General features: G+C 39.6%; 1 protein-coding gene across 1 annotated transcript in view; it reads left to right on the forward strand.

The window, feature by feature from the left end:
• The first annotated feature begins 2,726 nt into the window (after nt 1-2,726).
• The window catches only part of LOC140230573 (structural maintenance of chromosomes protein 6-like), a 35,209-nt gene continuing 17,080 nt past the window's right edge, over nt 2,727-20,855 (forward strand). Inside the window, exons 1-6 of the mRNA XM_072310715.1 lie at nt 2,727-2,773; nt 3,797-3,975; nt 7,526-7,704; nt 8,217-8,327; nt 13,034-13,230; nt 15,620-15,779. Of these exons, the coding sequence (XP_072166816.1) occupies nt 2,727-2,773; nt 3,797-3,975; nt 7,526-7,704; nt 8,217-8,327; nt 13,034-13,230; nt 15,620-15,779 (873 nt within the window). The remainder of the gene's footprint in view (nt 2,774-3,796; nt 3,976-7,525; nt 7,705-8,216; nt 8,328-13,033; nt 13,231-15,619; nt 15,780-20,855) is intronic.

Genomic DNA, 20,855 nt, shown 5'->3' on the forward strand with positions numbered 1-20,855 from the left:
CTGATGTGAAAAATTTTTAAAGGGTACTGGAGGTCCAAATGAAAAGTTTTCAAAAATTCACAAAAAAATCAGGGCGGTCAAAACTTTTCTCCTCCTGTGGCCATTGATTAATGAAATTCGCTATAAAAGGCTCATGAATCTAGCCTATTAGGTCCTACAACACACCTTTAAATTTGAAATAATTATGTCAACAGGAATTTGTGACAGCACATTTTTTCTTCTCTTGGGCAAAAAATCAGTTAGACTGGGGTGAATAGGGACACCATGGTGTCGTTTGATTGGCCCTTTAAATTTTCTGTAAGATTAACTATTATAATGTCATAAATTGCTCTGAAATGTTTGTTATGTCCAGCTATTTCCAAAAGTGTGAATTTTTATTCTAAATCTCTTGACAAGAGAGCAATAAGATCTTTGGATATGTGGCTTCACTTTTGTATACATATATGAGAGTGAACTTTGCTGTCTTAACCCTAACTTGGGGAGGAAGGGTCTGGGAACCCCGGCCCCACCCACCCTCTTGGGAATATTTTTCACTGCCTAAGACAGGCTAGGACTTTTCCACTTGTATTTCATTACCCTCTTCTCTGTCTTCTGCATGTTTTAATGCCAATAACACATCTGTTTGGGTCAGACCCATACTATAGGTGCTAGCTTAAAATTGCTGTAAGAACTCCCAAATTATCCCCGACATCATAAGAGTCAAGTTACACTGAATTTAGAGTGTATGAATAAGATTGTACATCATGATTTGCCACTTGAAGAAGAAGTGGGTTAATATTTGAGTGCAATTCAATGGATTAGTAAAGTTTTGACTTACTTTTCAATCTTAACCTTCGACCTGATGGGTCACATTTTTTTATATCAGCTCATTTTGTTGGGCTGTTGAAATTTTTGTTAAAGATTGATTTAACAATGGAATAGATTGCTCTTGAATGTTTGTAAATCATTTCAAAGTCTGTAGTTGTTCCCTTAATCAAATTCATTGGATGGATTGAAAAAAAAAATGCCTCCAAACAGCTTTTTTTGGATCAAAATTAGTGTTGTCCCTGTTGACCCCAAATTTGGGGTCAACAGGGACAGCATCATTTTATCAAAAAACATACTTTTCCCCCAAATATTTATTTTCTTTCACAATACCAAATTAAAGGTATTTTAGGTGGACATAAAATCCCCACATAAGATTGAGTCTCTGGGCTGCATGAAAAAAAATACAATCATGAGAACTTTAAATTTGTCCCTATTCACCCCGTTTTACGGTACCTATATTATGTGTACTGGCTAGACACAGTTTATAAACTGTATACACACTCATAATAGACAATAGTGTTCAGTACATTCTCATGTACAAAGTGTACGTGACACGTACAATTAATACGTAATCGATACACATTGCATTCGACACCTTATTGTGTCACACAGATGCACATTGTCCGTACGGAAACCACTGGTGAATATCTTAAACTTTGCTTCATTGTCACTGACAATACAGCACTACGTACACATGTAAATGTATACACTGCTTATATACATCCACTGTTCTAGAAGATACCACAGGGTATTGAAACCAACATGTGTACTGTACATTCACACTGTATATAAACAATGTAGTCTCACAATTAATAGTGACCTGTACTGTGCATTCACATCTAACATAGACGCATACAGCCTCACAATACTGACCTGTAGACCATGTCTACTGTGCATTCACAATTCATAGCCTTTTAGTCTTATAGTGGTAGACTAGTAATACACCTAGGGCATCCTACTCAAACTAGGTTAGGCTCATCTAGTACATAGTAAAAGTACATAGAGTCTATGTGTATGTGAGTTGAGAAACTTCTCAGCTAAGCACTACTTAGTGTTCATGTTATGACACATCATTCAACTTCAGTTGTTGTGTACTGAAGAAGGTAATGTCTAGTGTTTATCATCTCAAGTCTCGATCAACACATCGGTCTCAGCATGCAGTGCTCTTAATGCTACGCTCGACTTGTGTAGCGTCCAGCTCAGCTCACAGTCGACAGTCCGTCCGAAGAGTCAAAGTCGAATTAGCGAATCGCATCACTTGTGTAGCACTCTGCGTTGCAGCGGAGTAGCAAATAGAAGAGCCTGCGTATTCAGCATCAGTCCGAAGACTCCCAATGATGGTTGAATCGTGCCTCTTGTAGACCGTAGAACCCGTAGAACCTCAGTATCAGTAGAGTCCTTGACGAAGGCTTCGTAGTCGTATCACGTCAGGGTAGAACAGCCTGCGCAATCAGCCTCTTTCAGTCCGAAGAAAATTCCCAGCGGCCAGGTTGCATCACTTATCATGTGAAATAACATGTATTACAACAGGATAGCGGTATATGTAGCCTGTGTGTGCTGCAAAGCGTCCATTAAACCTTACTGTCATAGGCTACCGTAACGTATTGCAGTGCACGACCAGTCACAACAAACTGACTTTTCTCATCACCACTGTCAGGCATTCTATGTCACAAAGTCAAAATATCGAACTCACCATAATTCTAATGAAACTGCAAAGCGTCCATACATGCTTAATTAAGAATTATGGATTTATCAGCGTTACTGCATAATCACGCCATGGGATCGGTAGAATCGATCGTGATGATTGCCTTACGACAGTCTGTAACACGGTCGACGCGTCGTGCATTTACTACACAACGCGTAGTACTCAGTGTAGACGGTACGCTAGTGTCGGCTGGATATATGTGCAGGCATGCACAATGCACGGCTCTCGCGAGTGTCTGAAGCTGCACCATCCCAGGGGCCAGTGACCACCACCGATCACGATGCAAAAAATCCATGATTAATCATCACAGTTCTGTCTTTGTCATCGAAATGACAATCACCATAGCTGCCACCATGTTGTGCGAGATGGTTCACACAAATAAAGCTAACCAAATACAAGAATGAGTTATGGTGTAGGTTCACGGACCATGCTGTGATTTATTGTACCGTCTGCTGTGGACCGCCATGTTCGTATCCAAGCACCGTGCGCATGCGCGCAACACATACATGGTATGACAGAGGTGACTTTCATGTTTGGTAAAATGTGTTACTTAAATTTGTATAACCACTCTTCCAACTTTGATTGAAATTGAAGTCCTCAGTAGAGAGTTATTCAAGTTTTTGTAGCGTTACGGACGAACGACAGACGGACGACGGACGGACAGACGCCGCAGGCGATCCCTTAGTCTCCCCTCACTTCCGGCGGGCTCGACAACAAAGCAAAAGCAAAGTGATCCTAATAAAATATGGGTTCCATCTTAGGACCACTTTATTTTTGGATATCTCAGCCATTTCAAAACACACTTTGAAAATGCTCAAATGCCTAAATACTTGATTTTCTAAATGATTTAGCCATCCATCCAAATGAAACCTAGTGCAGGGAAAGTAAAATCTCAACACATGTTGGTCAAATACTGAGTATGTCATTTCTTCTTTTTTTTTTGCCAATTAAGTGAAACTGTCATCTCACATTATCGAGACATACGCTAGAACTATAGGGAGAACCAGGCAAATGGCGGAGGCATACCAATTGCCATAGCGACGTTTCTAGTTCTAACTAAGGAATTAGGAAAACATTCTGGTGCCTTTAATTCACTGAATGCAATATAGCTCAGCCAGTTATGGCCAAGGCCACGAATGTGTAATAGAATTGCAAAAGATTGCAAAAATTGAAATGATCCTTTTGCCCCAGCATGTGTTTATCATAGGTTGCAGTGCTCAGTCCAAAGACAGTCGGTCATAATTTGCAATCCAGCTCATTTCTTCCAAATTTACCTTGACCCAGGTTGCAGGAGAGTGGCAGCCTCCAGTCTATCAGGGCCATTAAGCAGCGGCTCACAGACCTGGAAGGTAGCAAGAAGAACAGGCTGAAGTTGTTTGGAGACTATGTGCCTGCCCTGCAAACTGAGATCAACAGATGTGCTGTCGCCGGCGAGTTCAACCAGAAACCCCTTGGACCCATTGGTAAGAATAGCCGCAGTCACACTCCGCAAAACTAATTTCAATTCAATTCAAATTAATTCAGTTTCATTTATTTTCACAAACCATTGACATGAAACACATACCCCTTGTGGGGACAAGTACACTGTTTGTATAATTACGAAAAGTTGAACTAGGTTCATGTTTACATGGAATGTTGCTCGGGGACCTTGAGAAAGCACAGCTTGTTAAGCAAGATCCCCTCAAAAAAAGAAATATTACGTGCAGATGAGTTAAAGTGGTATGCAGTGTATTGCAAGATGAATAGAGGGTGGAGGTGGAAACAAAAAAAAAAACAAAACAAAACAAGAGGGAAGTGGGGAAGGAAGAGAAGACAGCGAAGAAATAAAAAAGGAGAGTCGAGTAATGACATACAGTTCAAGTAGGCGTAAATTCACTGCACACATTGGTCATTGATTAAAGGTCATATTATCATCAATCAACATATAAGATGAAATGTTTTTTAAATCTTTGCTTGAATACAGATAAACAGATAAACTTAACATCAGTTGGTAATGTTCCAAAGCTTAGGACCAAAATAAACAACAGTTGTTTTTTTTTTTTTGTGTGTGCACAGGTGGTGCGTGTAAGAGGTATAGGCCCTATGGAAAAAAGTTTTGCTGACGAGTAGAGTAATTATGAACATGACTGTTCTTTCTTATATAAAACAGAAGGGCAGTACGGTTAGTACGGTTCTGGTGAGAATAAAATACACTTGTGTCATCGGCAAAAAGAGTGAAGGAAAGTAAATAACTCGATTTCGGAAAATCATTTACAAACAGCAGGAACAACAATGGACCAAGGAGTGATCCCTGAGGTACACCTTATGTGATAGTCTCTATGTGAGATCTGTGGCCATTAACAACGACGAATTGTTTCCTGTTGTGTAAATAACTACTGAACCGATCTAATGAATTGTCTTTTCCGTATCGAGACAACTTATAATTATATCATGGCTAACGTTATCAAAGACTTAAAAAAAATACCGACTGTATTAGACAATTCATCTATGGATTGAGCTATCGTGTTCAGTGATTTTAAGATGGCATGAGAAATTGTATGTTTCTCACGAAAGCCAAACTAGGATTCACATATGATATTGTTTTTTTTTCAAAAAAAAATCATCAACACAAGAATAAACCACCTTTTCCAGTAATTTTGAGAAGGAGGGAGAAGAGAGATTGGTCTGTAATTATTTGTGAATTCTTCAGGGGAGCCCTTTTTGAATATTGGTATAACTTTTGCAATTTCCATCTTGTCAGGGACAATACTAGAGCTGAGTGACAGATTAAATAATATGTGCACAAGCTAGAGGCTCAGCTATTTCAGAAATAACATGCTTTAAAAGAATATTATAATAGATGTAACTCCATCATAACCAGGGCTTTTCCTACTATTCAATGTATTAACAATCTCAATTATATATATTTATGACAACTGGAGAGAAAACAGTGTGCTTGGATTGTGATGATCTAAATAATCATAAATATGTGTATTAGTGGATTGAATATTACGTGCAAGGTTAGGACCTACATTCACAAAAAGATTACTAAGCCGTTGGCAATTTCGAAAGAATCAACTTTCTTTTTCCATTTACATTCAATGTGTCTGTTTTGGTTATGTTTTTCTTTTTGCGCAAAACATCATTAATAACTTTCCATGTCTTTTTAATGTACCTTAGTTTAGTTTTATTTCCTGTCTGTTCCGTCCCTGCTTTCGTTCTTGTCCTGTCATAGTCCTTTTTTTATTTTCTGATTATTTCGCCTGACGTCAGGATATCAAAATTGTCCTACATGAAGTCCTTGACAAATCTTGAGATGCCCTCACCTTCTAGAGTAATTCACAAATTTTACAAGCTATGCTTTTCTTGTGAATTCCTCTTTTCCATGTAGAGTTACAAATTAAGATTGCATTGATTACTTGTTTATTTATCCAAACCAAAGTTGATATCGTTAAAATATTGCATTCATGTTTTCTTGAAACTTACGTAATTCGAAGTTCCTTAAAATATTATGTACTCATGTAAGCGTTATGTATATTACTTTGTATTACTTTATATGTAAATAAAATATTTTGAATTGAATTGAATTGAATTGAATTGAATTGAATGTCGTTGTTGCATGATTCAATGAACTAGGAGTAATACTCTTTCTTTGCACAGCGTAAGAGAGTAAACAAAATGTTTGTATAAGTAGTATATTTTTCTTTAACTTAGGAGTGGGATTGGATTTATATCTGTAATAAAGTCTATTCTTCCGGTTTATAACTAGAATTACCCTTACTGCTAGTATGTATAGGGGTAGTACAAATACAAGTAACGACACAATCTATATTTCAAAAAAATTATCATGTGCAATATTTACATCATTTATATTATGTGATCAGTCATGTGTGCTCAGTGCCTCCTTCACCAGATTCAATTTGGTACTACTTAACTTCCACTGATGTATTTCTACAGAAGAGGGATTTTTTTTTTTTCACTTGCCATTTGAGGCAGTATAGCGAACACCGGAAAATGGTCTGTCATATCAGACACAATTATCTCTGTTTTGAGGGTTGGATTTATGTTTGTAAACTATACTTAGTTTGCTTCCAGATAACTTCCAATAGTTTGAACATGCGGTCACACGGCAGAAAAAAAAAGCAACAACAACAACCAAAAAAAAAAAAAAACTACACATAGTTTCAGTGATACCAAACTACCCGTAGGTTCAAGCTCTAACAGGAAAATATGCAACGTATAACAACGTACAAAAGAATGCACAATGTGCGTAAACAACATGAATGGATCTGTTATCATGTCACAAACTTCTCAAAATTTCATCCGCGCGCGGTCGCACTACACAAAACTATGCATGAAGTGAGAAGTGAGAAACTTCACAAGTGCATGAAGGAAGTTTAAAAGAAGTTTTGCTGACAACTTCTCAAGAAGTTTGTGGTCACACTGCCCTAACTACGCAAAGCAAAATAGCAGGCGGTATATAATGATAATGATAATGAATAACATCTATATAGCGCTTAATATTGATGTTTCTAAGCGCATCAATCCGGAAAAATGTATAGTTCCATGTAGTGTGACCGTGCCTTTTGTTCACTGTTTCTTGTCATAAGTTTATGAATAGCCGCAATTAGAATTTCCAAAACGGAGTCACAGTCTTACATGCAGCAAACATCAGAGAAAAAGAGTCAACATGAAAGCGGAAACCATTGTGACGGTGATGGGAAAATTCTATAAGGGGATGTGCATGGTGATATCTCTGAGGTTCAAATCTGCATCGAGGACCCTTGGTGATAGATTGTGAAAGAGGGTTGGTGGCCAGTTTGTTGAGAGAGGTAGGAGCGTGTTTTCTATATTTTTATGATGGTTCACATCATGAGTACCAAGTGCACCATTGTATGTCTCTATACTCTACAGGGAGGAACCAACATTAAGTATATCAAATAACATAATTATGTTGCGTACAGCAATGATGAATGTAGCTGCATCAAGCGCTTCACTAATATTGCAGCAAAATGGTCCTTTTCCCGTTGCCAGGCACCTTTCTGACACTGAGAGATGATCGCTGGGCGCTCGGAGTGGAGGCGTGCCTGAGGACACTGTTGTACTCGTTCTGCTGCCATGACCAGCACGACGCCCGCATTCTCAAGCGCATCATGGGGCGAGTCGTGCCACCAGACAAGCCCCAGCCAGACATCGTCACGGCCAAGTTCGAGGCAAATGGGCGATTTGGTTTGATTCAGTTTGATTGATCCTGAGCGTCAAATATGGCATCGCAGTTGATGCCTAGATAATGTATACATTTTGAAAACAGTTACTGAACATTTGTGCCCTGTCGCTATGTTACCCCAAATTCTCGAACATTAAGGCAAATAGAAATCAAATGCATTTATTGATAACTCCTGCCCAGATGTCAAAATGTAGTCTAGCTGTTGTAAACACTGAAATGTAATGTTGCATGTAACTGCTGTGATTGAAATTTACCTCCCTGATACCTGTTTGGTCTTAATCATGTATTCGTGACTGCTGCTATACTTCTAAATACAGTTTTGTTTGCTTGGTTTTTTTTTTCTGTTATATACACTCATGCTCGGTTTGGTCATCTTACCATTTATGTAAATGGTTGTGAGAAATAAAATATAACAAATTGTACATTGCTCCCTTTAAATCGCTTATGAAATAGCTATTAAACTTAACAATCATTACTTGCTTTCACTGATTGTTGCAGTCACATCCATATGACATACAAGCAGCTGCTGTGCAAACTGACGCCTTCCCTGCCTTTCTGGACATTGTGGCGGTCAGCAATCCGGTCATTTTCAACACCCTAGTAGACCAGGTATGAACGAAGTAGAGAAATCCTGAATGCCGTCTAGTGTTTTGCACACAAGTCATTGTAGCGTGCCAGATAGACCTTCTTATATTCAACTTAATTGTCCCCGCCGAACGAGTTAGAGCAGGGGACTATGAAACGGGCTCCGTACGTGTGTGTGTCCGTCCGTGTGTCCGTGTGAGCGTCCGTGTGTGATCAAAATCTTCAATTTGCTACTTCTCTGTCATTTATGAGCCAATTTTGATCTGTTTGCTTTATATGATAGCACTACATGGGAGCTTTGAAATTTCTACACAGAATTTCAGTTGTGACCCTTGACCTTGACCTTTGACCTATATTGTACATTTTGCTACAAAATGCTACTCCTTCGCCATTTCTAACCCGATTTCGATTCCGTTTGCTTTATGTGATGGCACTAGGTGAGGGCTTCAAAACTTCTACACAGAATTTTGACCTTCGACTTCTTTGACCTTTGACCTTGATTTTTTACCCATATTGTACATTTTGCTACAAAATGCTACTTCCGGGGGGACATATATTACGCACCGCGTAATTTCTACTTTTCCTTGTTTTTTTCTTTCATTTAATCGTTTTTATTAGAACTGATTAACAAATTGTCATTTATTGACGTTAACAAATTGCACTTGTTATTTAGTGTTGTTGTACAGTGCTCACCACTTAATCGGGAGGGGTCGGGAGACAAGTTTTTCTCTCGTGTAAGCGGTGCTCCCACTTAAGCGGTGGTTGTTATTGGCCCATGCAAATCACACAACATGAAGTCGAATATGTGGGCAGTACACTAAAGCCATGCACAGTTCTCAAACACATGGATAACCACAGCAACAAGTACACACATGCTACAACACGCAGACACAAAACGGTGATAAAAAAGACACACCACATCATTGGAACAAACCTTCGCTCATTAACTTGATCCACAAAATATCCCATTTTAGAGTTCACAGTACATATCAAGTCACAATGCCTGTGACTCTATCTACGAAGAGAGAGAGCCAGCAACATGCACATTACGCGATGACACTGATTGCGCATAATGTGACGGACACATTTTTTTCATTTTCATGCCTCCTTCTTACACTGCCTGCCACATACAAACACACACACTACATGCGTACTGTGGACAAAGAGAGAGAGAGAGAGAGAGAGAGTATGGGCCACACATGGGAAAGGTGACTCGAGGGTGGTAAGTGCCGCTGCGGGAGTAGAAGCTGACGACGCTCGATGTGATGCTCGATGTGACCGCCAGCACGTCTTACCGCGTAACGGCAACTGTTTAGACTCTGCAATCGGAATTTGTTTCCGGAATTGGTTAGAAAATAATACTGTTAAGGAAATGAAATCCTTGTGATTATTTCTGAGGATTTACATATTATTCTTAGACATAAATGATAGGCAATTGAAGTGTTTCAGCAAGAATTTGTCCTGATAAAGTGGTTTATGGTTCCGATTAAGCGGTGGAAATAACACATGAAAATTTGTTACATCGAGTTTTGTTGCACTTAAGCTGAGTTCCGTTAAAGTGGTTCTCAATTACCGGGTGAGCACTGTAGTAGCCGTAACAAAAGATCACAACCATCACTGGTTGTTGGCTGGAAGCTTGGTAGTCTAGTGCAGAGCTTCTCAACCATTGCAGTTGCCACTAGTGGGCCGTGATGTTAAAAAACAAAACAAAACCAAAAACCAAACAAACAAACAAACTAGACTTGGAATTTGTCAACACTGACAAATTAGGTGATCTGATGTATTCTGAAATCAATTATTTGCGTCCTGATCCCAATAGGCATGACCATACCGGTTTCATTTGTGTTGAGGGGACATTGGCCTTGTGATGTTTGGATTCTCATTTAGAAAAGGGAGTCAGACCTGCCATCTTTGGTACCGAATTCCGTATGCACTAACGAAGATGCAGAATGAAGTATATTTGACCTTTGGCCCCACTTTGCACACGCAACATGGCATCTGAGCAAAAAGTTGTTATTTATGAAATGATTCATGCTACATGGTCTATACTTGTGCAAAATATGGCAAAGATAGGACAGGTATGTACCTACAAAAGACGGTGTCTGATGAATTAATTGTTATTTTATGAAATGACGTGCATGACATGGACTAAGCATTTGCAAAATGTGGGGGTGAAAGGGCGTGTTTTTCTTGAGCTATTGCAAAGAAAGTCACAGAAAGAAAGACATATCTCCCGACATTGAAGCAAAGCGTCAATTTCAACCAGGTCTTTCGACGTAATTCTGACTTTCAATAAGAATATGGATCACACGAACGATAGCCCAAAGTTTCATCTACAACATATTAGAATCTGTATGGGAGAAATTCACCGAAGGATAAATTAGCTAGTGCGCGATGAAGACAGTCATGTCATTGTTCATTTCCAGAAGAAAATGTACATACAAAATGATCCCTCTATCGAGGTCCATGTGTGTGCATGTATCAACATATTAAAATCTGGGAGAAATTCACCGAAGGATAAGTGAGCTAGTGCTCGAAAAAGATAGTCATGTCAATTTTCATTTCCAGAAAAACTGCACTTCCATAGAGATAACACGTAAACTGGTCAAATTCGACAAGGTTACTTTCAATCCATTTTTACGAGGTGATGCTGTCATCCAATAAAAATGTTGATATACACTTATGAAAGAAAATTTAATAAGCTACAACATACTTAAATCTGAGTGAAAATCGGCAAAGGAAAAGTGAGATACGCTCGAGTAAACTTGAAATTTGATGACGTCATTTTAAAAATTTACTTTTTAAAGATTTATTAAGAAATTTGATATCTTTTAATAATTTTTCCAGCGTCGCCAACCCATGAAATGACATGTACAACTCATCAGCTTTCAGAATATGTAAAGAAAATGGGGGGGGGGGGGGGGTCACCGTCCATCCTGACGAGTAAAATCGGATTGAAAATTGGGTTTTTGGCAAACTGAGTTGCACTGTATATCGCCATTGACGCGCGCGCGGAATTTCAACTTTGACGGGCCCGCATGACGTCATATTGAGTCGGATTGACTTGAAACTTGGTAGAATTATTTCTTGACATTTTAGACATTCGATCCGTGTGAAAAAACGGGAAATTTCTATTGCATATGAGCTCTGCGTGCGTATGTGTGCGCGCGCGCACGCGTCTGTCCATTTTTTTTCAATTTTTTGAAAAATGCTCCAAATGGAGGATACTCGGATCACCTAATTATAATCTATATATGTAAGTGGGCCTCAAAAAAAAAGCACAAAAAAAAACCACACACTTTTTAGGAGCCAAAGTGGGCCTTGGTTAAAAGGGGCTGAGAAGTGCGGGTCTAGGGATATGACACCTCTCATGCATTCAGGAGGTCATTGGTTCAAGTCCAGCCGAGTATGTGTACCTATGATTTTTATTATGGCCACTACTAAAACACTAAATCAGTTCTTATTTTCTTTGATGAAGGGCAATTTGTTAATAATTTGCAAGATCTTCTTTTTACCTCACTCACTGGTGGAGACTTACTGTAAGGCTACAGTCATTGTTGGTTGGAATGGAACCACAAGATATTGATTTACAAAGGTGTGGATCACAGAGGACTTTATTTTTGTTTGGGGGGGGGGGGAAGGGGAAGAGGAGGAGTCTTTTTTTTTTTTCTTTTAAGAGAATATATTATGACAAAATGCAAGAAAGTGTTGTTGAATTAAGTTTGTAAACTATAATGGCTTAATAATCTTTATTTGCCGATCAATACCTCTTTGGGTAATTGATCAGTTGATGTTGTTGGAAACTGTCCCAAAATGGTGACGTGATTTCAATGTTGCAGCAGAATGGTGACGTGATTTCAATGCTGCAGCAGCCATTTTCACAAGATTCCAGGGCCAGCACATGCTCAGTAAGCTAACTGAACCACTCACAGAATTGCAATGCAGCTTAGTGTAGACAAGCGGTTGTGTGTCCCCCTCATTGGTACACTAATGACCAGTGAGAGGTAAAGTGGTGCCTGAGGGAAAAGTGAGTGACTATTCAACTGATTGCTCTTGGTCAATCATTTAATTAAGAGCTATATTATAGCTGTCACTGTTAGTGAAATTTAGCAGTCATTGGTTTTTTTTTTTTTTTTTTTTTGTTGTTGTTTTTTTAATAAACATACTTTGTGCTTCTGAAAACGATCCACTGATAGTAATTTCCATAGAATGATTAAAGGAATAGTACAGTTTTGGTTTAGACCTAATTTCAGGTTTCTAACATTTTTTTGGTGAGATAATGAGAAACCTCTTATGAAATATGAAAGAGCATGTAATTCTCTAAGGAATTCAACATTTGTTTGATGAAAATTGGTTTTGAAATGGCTGAGATATCCAAAAAAGAGCGATTCTAATAAAGTGTGGGACCCACACTTTATTACGATCGCTTTGTTTTACTTTGTTTTTGGATGTTTCATTCATTCCACACTCGATTTTCATCAAATAAACTTTGAATTCCTCTTAAAATGGTATGCTCTGTACTATATCATAAGTGTTTTCTTGGTATCTCGCAAAAAGTTAAAAGCCCAATTCTCATCTCCACCAATACTGTACTATCCCTTTAAGTAAATTGTACACAAGCATGTTGACGACTATACTACGTCACCATTTTAAGATTTGATATATTGACTGCTAATGGTGTTTTTGTGATTAATGATATGGCTCTCATTTCATATAAATGCTCCATGTAGCGGAGAGTAGAGAACATCCTTCTTATCGAGAAGAGTCAGGAAGCCAGGCAGTTCCTCCGCCACACCCCACTGCCAAACTGCCGCGAGGCTTTCACTATGGCTGGCTACCCGGTTTACGCCGGGGCAGAGCAGAGGTTCTATGCCAGCATGCAGAGGGAGGCCCACATCCTTCGGGGGAACATCGATGGTCAGATCCGGTGCGGATGAGGACCAAAGTTTTCTTAAAAATAGAGAATGGTCATTATTAGTGAGCCTGATAAAAGGTGGTGCCCATCTTTCATTAGGACCTCTTTGTTTTTTTTTTTTTTTATATATCAGCCATTTCATAACCAATTTTCGTCCAATATACCTTTGATTCCTCTTACAATCGTATGCTCTGAAATATTTCATATAAGTGGTTTCTAATTATCTCACAAAAAGTTAAAACCTGAATCCCCATCTCAACCAAAACTATACCATCCCTTTAAAAGAAAACTGTACTGACATTTTCTAATTGTCTGATAATTCTAATCTACATTTTTTGATGCCTACTACTGGAAAGAGAGGTTTGTAAAACCCAGGATAAGCCTGTAATGATTTTTTGAAAAAAATGAAAACGAGCAAGCCATGGAACGATCCACACAATTTGGCCTACGTCACAGGTGCTCTTGGTGCACAACTCCGACATTAGCAAGACGAACTACATAATGCCAATGTACTGATGAAATCTCACACGAAGTACTGCAAAAGCTGTTATTTAGTATAATTGCAATATGGAGCTATAATAAACATGTTAAACAATATCTATTAATCTTTAAAAGCAATCTCTTCAACAGCTTTTTATTTAGATAAATCTTGTGGGGAAATTCCAGATATGCAAAATGAAATTGGCATCGTTATCCGAACGTGCTGCCCATAGAAGACTGTGTGTAAGTAACGTTACGCATTGATGATCATGATTATCAAGCGATGGTTCGCCAGTTCAAACTATCTAACGTAGATGAGGGCTGAGTGAATCTAAATCCAAATGTAGATAGACTCTCTTACGGCACGCACGATTTACGCTTAGTGAGATGAAAACAGTACCCAGTACACATAGACTCTGAAATGCTAGAACTAGGACTAGGACTACTGAGCAGTCAAGGAGTAGGTTCTACGTGGCAGTCCAAGTTTTGATGAGTAGGCCCTACACTCACTCACCGTCGACATTGCAGCTGTAACAGTACTTTAGGCCCTATGTGCACAGCGCTAATAAGGCACAGCGTAACGTTACATACCCCTGCTGCCAGAACTTGAAGAAAGTCCAGACGAAAGTCCAGACTCCAGATCTGGATCTGGACCCTTGTCCTGCAGGCACTGTTGTTCCTGTGCTGGATTTTTCAGGTAAGGTATCTGCTTTATGGATTTCCGATGTTTTGTAGTCGAGATAAATGTCATAGTGGTGCTATTTACACCAAGGACTAATGTTAGATCTAACAGTTTGTTTCAGTAGGCCTACGTACTAGGACCCATATCTCGGAAGAGTGGCGTGACCACGTAGATTCTAACACAGTGTCGCCGCTTCGCGATCCCAGCGCTGGTGTAGGTATAGTGCTAGCGTACTTCCGTATCCATGTAGATGTCTCAAAATTCACCTTGCCAAATGGCACCAAACTCACAGGAAATACTTTATGATTCATATCCAACAGCTCACGTTAATTGGAAACAAATCACATGTCGGGAAGCGTAAGTGTAGATGTCGACTTTCCTGTCGGCGTCGCTAAAAAATAATCTGCTCTACGACTAACACGAGTGATTGCGGCCAGGCCCTACCTACCTGCTGCGCACGCACAGACTGAAGTTAGCCATTTAATATCATGAGACAAATCTCTCAAGTAATCGGGGGTAATAAATAAATTTACAAATTATTTGTGGTAAGTTAAATGAAAAATGTAGTTCCTGTATCACACAAGTCGCAAAAATCATTACACTTTTGAGTTTAGTTCTCGCGTAAATTCCCCGTTCGCACAGTACTAGTCGGCTAACTTCAGTTCTAGATTGCGCATCTTTCGTTCGCCAAGATCTCTCGCGACGAGTGAGTTTTTTTTTTTTGAGTGACGACTTGAAAGTCGACGTCAATATTGATGCTTCTCGATTACTGATTTCGTTCAAATATAAGAGAATACTTTGAAATATGCTATGAAGTATATCCTGTAATTTTGGTGCGATTTGGTTCAGTGAAATTTGAGATATCTACATGGATAGAACAGTACACAAGCGCCGCCTACTAGGTAAATTAGGCCTAAGCGTCGTCTGCTACTCGATACGAATTAACGCACGCGTATGCAAGCACTTGTAATCATACAGTGAGAGCACCTGTGACATCATAACATCCGGGCTCGTCAGCTCATTAGCATAATTCTCACCTAAAAAGTTCCATTTTTAACATTAAATTACGGACTTAATCGTTATGAAATTTTGATTCTGTTTGCACCGCCTGGGTCTTTTAGAATTAAAAGAACAACATATAAAAAAAATAAAAAACCGGTAAAATGCCCTTTTAACAGACTGCCGAACGAGAGGCAAATTTATTGGTCTAGACATTCTGCTCTGGGTCATGTATTACAGAGACACCAAAAAGGAGCTGAGTGACAAGACACGGGAGCAGGAGCAAGTCAGAGAAGAGTTGAAACGTCTGCAGCAAATCATTTCAGAGAACGACGGTCTCAGGAAGCGGACCCAGAGACAGCGATCACAGCTGCAGGACAGGATCGGTGGCATCAACACTGTGAGTCACTCCGTAGAGGGTGCCCTTTGGAGTTTGCCCGGACTCTGGAGGCTAGGGAGTATGCAGACTCATTTGGAAGCTCTCTGTGTTACGGCACAAATTGTTGCCCCGTCACAAATTGTCGATGGCGACAATTTGTGCTGGCAAAATGAAAGGTGGCTGCACAAATTGTCGTCGGCCATGCATTGTGAATTAATTGTGTGGTTGGGGTGGTTGCTCCGGTGTTTTGCTTTGTTGGGGTGGGTATGGCTGGTAAGTTATGCGTACCCTGTCGTGTGTGTGTGTGTGTGTACGGTGGGGGGGGGGGGGGGCTGCATGGTATGTGCTGTGTATGATTAGTAGGTGCGTATTATGTGACTTGTGTAGGTACATGCGTTTGCGCATAGCTGTGTGTGTGTGCGTGTGTTTGGAGTATAAATAATACAATATGTGGAAACTGTGCATGTGTGGTGGTTGTATAGTGGTATAGTCCGGGAGGCGTTTTTTTTTAAGACGGCACAGATTGGGGCATGGCGTGTGTTAAACCTATGGGAAAAACGTTGGGTTAGGGTTTTTGGTTATGGTTATGGTTAGGGTTAGGGTTAGGATTGGGGTTAGGGTTAGGGTTAGGGTTTGATGGTTAGGGTTAGGATTAGCAGGGGCGGATCCAGGAATTCCGTAAAGAGGGGGCGTGTTTACAAAATTAAAGGGGGGCGCACGCACCCCTCCCCCATTTTTTTTCTTTTTATTTCTTTTGTTTCAACAAAAAATAAAGGGGGGCGTGCGCCGGTTGCGGTCCTCCCTGGATCCGCCCCTGATTAGGATTAGGGTTAGGTTTAGTGATAGGGTCCCCGATAGATTTTTAGTTTCCCCAATCTGTGCCGTCTAAAAAAAACACGCGTCCGGGAGCCAGCGGGGGTCAGCCTAGCTGAAAAGGTTACCAATTTTTATGTGTATAGCAATTTAGTACCTATGCCCCCGAGTATGGAAATGCACGTCTGGCTGGTCATCGGTGGTGGGTGTGGCCAGGAGGGCCACAAAAAGGACCCCCCAAAATTAGGCTAGCCTAGCTGGAAAAGTAACCCCATGAAAACCACTGCAACTTGTTCGTTACACTTACAGGATAAATGAATGAGCATTGCCAGACGTTTTAAGTGGTGGGGGTAGCCGCCAGACGCTCTTAAAGGCCCAACTCCAGCTAGGCTAGCCTAGCTGAAAAAGTAACCTCATGAAAACCACTGGAACTTGTTCGTTACACTTACGGGATAAATGAATGACCATTGCCAGACGTTTTAAGTGGTGGGGGGGGGGGTAGCCGCAAGACGCCCTTAAAGACCCAAATTTTTCCAGCTAGGCTAGCCTAGCTGAAAAAGTAACCTCATGAAACCCACTGGAACTTGTTCGTTATACACTTACAGGATAAATGAATGACCAGTGCCAGACGTTTTAAGTGGTGGGGGTAGCCGCCAGACGCCCTTAAAGACCCAAAATTTTCCAGATAGGCTAGCCTAGCTGAAAAAGTAACCTCATGAAAACCACTGGAACTTGTTCGTTACACTTACAGGATAACCCAGGTCGAAAAACCAGTAGAAACCAGTAGAAACCAGTAAGCATTTTTAACTGGTCTTTACTGGTTTTAACTGGTCTTAACTGGTTTCAACTGGTACCAGTTGAAATCAGAAGGTAACTCCAAATTTCCAGTAACAAAATAAGCAATTCTTACTGAAACCAGTTGATACCAGTTGAAGATGTACTGGTGCCAGTTGATACCAGTTTAATCATACTGGTACCAGTTTGTACCAGTTGAAGTTGCACTGTTTACCAGTTGAAACCAGTACAAGTCTACTGGTACCAGTTGAAGTCTTACTGGTACCAGTTTATACCAGTTGAAGTTGCACTGCTTACCAGTTGAAATCAGTACAAGTCTACTGGTACCAGTTGAAGTCTTACTGGTACCAGTTTATACCAGTTGAAGTTGCACTGCTTACCAGTTGAAACCAGTACAAGTCTACTGATATCAGTTGTAGTCTTACTGGTACCAGTTTATACCAGTTGAAGTTGCACTGCTTACCGGCAGTTGAAACCAGTACAAGTCTACTGGTACCAGTTGAAGTCTTACTGGTACCAGTTTATACCAGTTGAAGTTGCACTGCTTACCAGTTGAAACCAGTACAAGTCTACTGGTACCAGTTTATACCAGTTGAAGTTGCACTGCTTACCAGTTGAAACCAGCACAAGTCTACTGGTACCAGTTGAAGTCTTAATGGTACCAGTTGAAGTCTTAATGGTACCAGTTTTATACCAGTTGAAGTTGCACTGCTTACCAGTTGAAACCAATACAAGTCTACGGGTACCAGTTGATACCAGTTCATATCTCATATTGTGTACCAGTTGACACAAGCTGAAGTCTACTATTTTAATTCCATTAGTTCATCAATTAAAACTGAATTAAAAGGTTATAACAAAACTTAGTTATAACATTGAATTAAAAAGTAAGCAAAACACAATTAAACAAACATTTGACGTGATTGAACTTGGACTCTTAATGACTTCAACTAAATGAAACTGGAACCAATAAGACAGTTGACACTTCAACTGACAGACTGTATTTTGACCAGTTTGTGCGTGTGTGTATGTGTGCGTGTGTGTATGTGTGCATGTGTGCGCACGTGTGTGTGTTTCGGTGTGTGTGCAAATTAGTTTACACAATTTGATACCCATGTAACAGACTGGACTTGCTTATAACTTCATTCCACATTAACACCCACCAAATCATTGAAATTCTAATACCAGTTGATACCAGTTGGTTTCTATTGGTTTTTACTGGTCCTTTAGCTTGTGAATATTCATAAGCTATTCAAATTATCTTCGTGGAAATGAGAAAATATTGTTAAATTTATCTTTTTTATGATATGAATAAACTCAGAAATGTCTGAAATGCATTAGAAATTTATCTAATATTATTGCCGTACATATTCACAATTTCAACTTGTCCCTCTGATGAGGTATTTTCATATTTTTATAATAAAAGTTCAATCTACTTGGCAACCATGTCTTAAATCATTACAGCAATATAGCCCTATATATATGAATGAAACATCCCTGGTACTAACTAGGTCTAGGATGCAGGCTAAGCCTAAATGTAGTTGTAGGTATAGACTTTAAGACTAGCTGTAGGATAATGTTAGGTTAGATATTAACAATGTTCTGACATACACCAAACACCCATACACCAAATAATACAACACCAAATTAATTTTGTCAACTGGATCCCAGTTGATTCCAGCTGATACCAGTTGACAACTGGTACCAGTTGATTCCAGTTGGACAAATACCAGTTGATACCAGTTGATTTCTAGTCACTCATTCCAATTTCCATATTGAAACCAGTTGCCTTAACTGGAATCAACTGGTACCAGTACCAGTTGTCAACTGGTTTTTCGACCTGGGAAATGAATGACCATTGCCAGACGTTTTAAGTGGTGGGGGGGTAGCCGCCAGACGCCCTTAAAGACCAAACTTTTTCCAGCTAGGCTTGCCTTGCTGAACAAGTAACCTTGTGAAACCCACTGGAACTTGTTCTTTATACTTACAGGATATGCATGACCGTTGCCAGACGTTTTAAATGGTAGTTGTGGGGGGGGGGGGGGGGAAGCCGCCATTTTTTTGCCAGCTAGACTAAGCTATAGCCTATATATAGCTGGAAAAATAACCTCCTGAAACCCACTGGAACTTGTTCTTGTGATACACTCAAAGGATAATTGAATGATCGTTGCCAGACAATAGCCGCCAGACGCCCCAAAGACCAAACTCTTACCAGCTAGGCTAGCCTAGCTGAAAATTAGGAAAGTAACCCCATGAAACCCACTGGAACTTGTTCTTACACTTACAGAATAAATGCATGACCGTTGCCAGACGCTTTAAGTGGTGGGGCGTAGCCCCCAGACACTCTCAAAGACACAATTTTACCAGCTATAAGGTTCACATATTTCAGAAATGATAGCAGTGTAATTCCATAACAATACCGCTAGCTTGCGAGTTCACCTGTCTATAATCTATGCATGCCTTATTCTTTTGTTCTGCTTCCTTGAGCCCCAACTCATGCATTCTTATGGTGACTCTCCCATGTCATCATCCTTGTTCATTGCAATTTGCTCTATTTTTTGAAAATATTCTTATTCCTCATCCCAATTATCACAAATTCTGAAACTCTGTCCTCAGTATAACTAATTCATAGTTGTACAAATGTAAACATCTGAGAATCACCCGGAGGTCTCCTTTAATTGGGGAGTTTCTTGAGCGCACATGGAAACATGCTTTGAAATATTAATAGGGCAAGTGTTGAGACAAAATACTGTAGAAATATGAGAATATACAGTGCTGTGGTTTTGGTAGAAGAAATAGGGTATCTGTATTTGTCCTCAGTGATAACCAAAAAACTTATTTGGAAAGAATGATAGACATCAAAAAAGAATTGCCCAATCAAACATGTCGGGATTTTTCTCAAACATCAGTGTTCTCATTTTCTTTGCAGTGTAAAAAAAAAAAAAAAAAAAAAAAAAAAAAAAACCAGGGCCGGGTACAGTATCCGGATGGAAATTGGTGGGATGGGCGTAAACCCAGGGGTATTATAACATACTGACGTGAAAAAAAAAACAAGACCAAAAACTACTTTCTTTCTGTGCCCTGGGGAGAAATATTCATCAATTGCATTTTGGAAATGTTGAAAATCACAACTTTTGATGAAATTGTGTCCTACAGTATCTCTTCTTATATGAAGGCTTTTTTTATAATTAAGTTTCTTTCCTCTATGACCATGATAAAACAGACCCCTGATGATTAAAACAAAAGACAATCAAAACTTGGCAAATGAACTCTTTGGACATTAGCAAAAGGGAATACATTAACAGTTATTGCAAACACTTTATACAATTGTCTAATACTCCATCAAGCTCATAAAAAATACAATTCTACTGCAACAAGAAATCCATTCAGTAAGACTCGTCCTCGGTGTACATAGCTTAAAATGCCAACTTTAAAAAAAATAATGCCCCAGCTCTTAAATTTACTTTAAAAGGGGGAAGTAAAGCTCAACAC

Source organism: Diadema setosum, chromosome 7 (genome assembly GCF_964275005.1).
Source record: "Diadema setosum chromosome 7, eeDiaSeto1, whole genome shotgun sequence".
Classification (NCBI taxonomy): domain Eukaryota; kingdom Metazoa; phylum Echinodermata; class Echinoidea; order Diadematoida; family Diadematidae; genus Diadema; species Diadema setosum.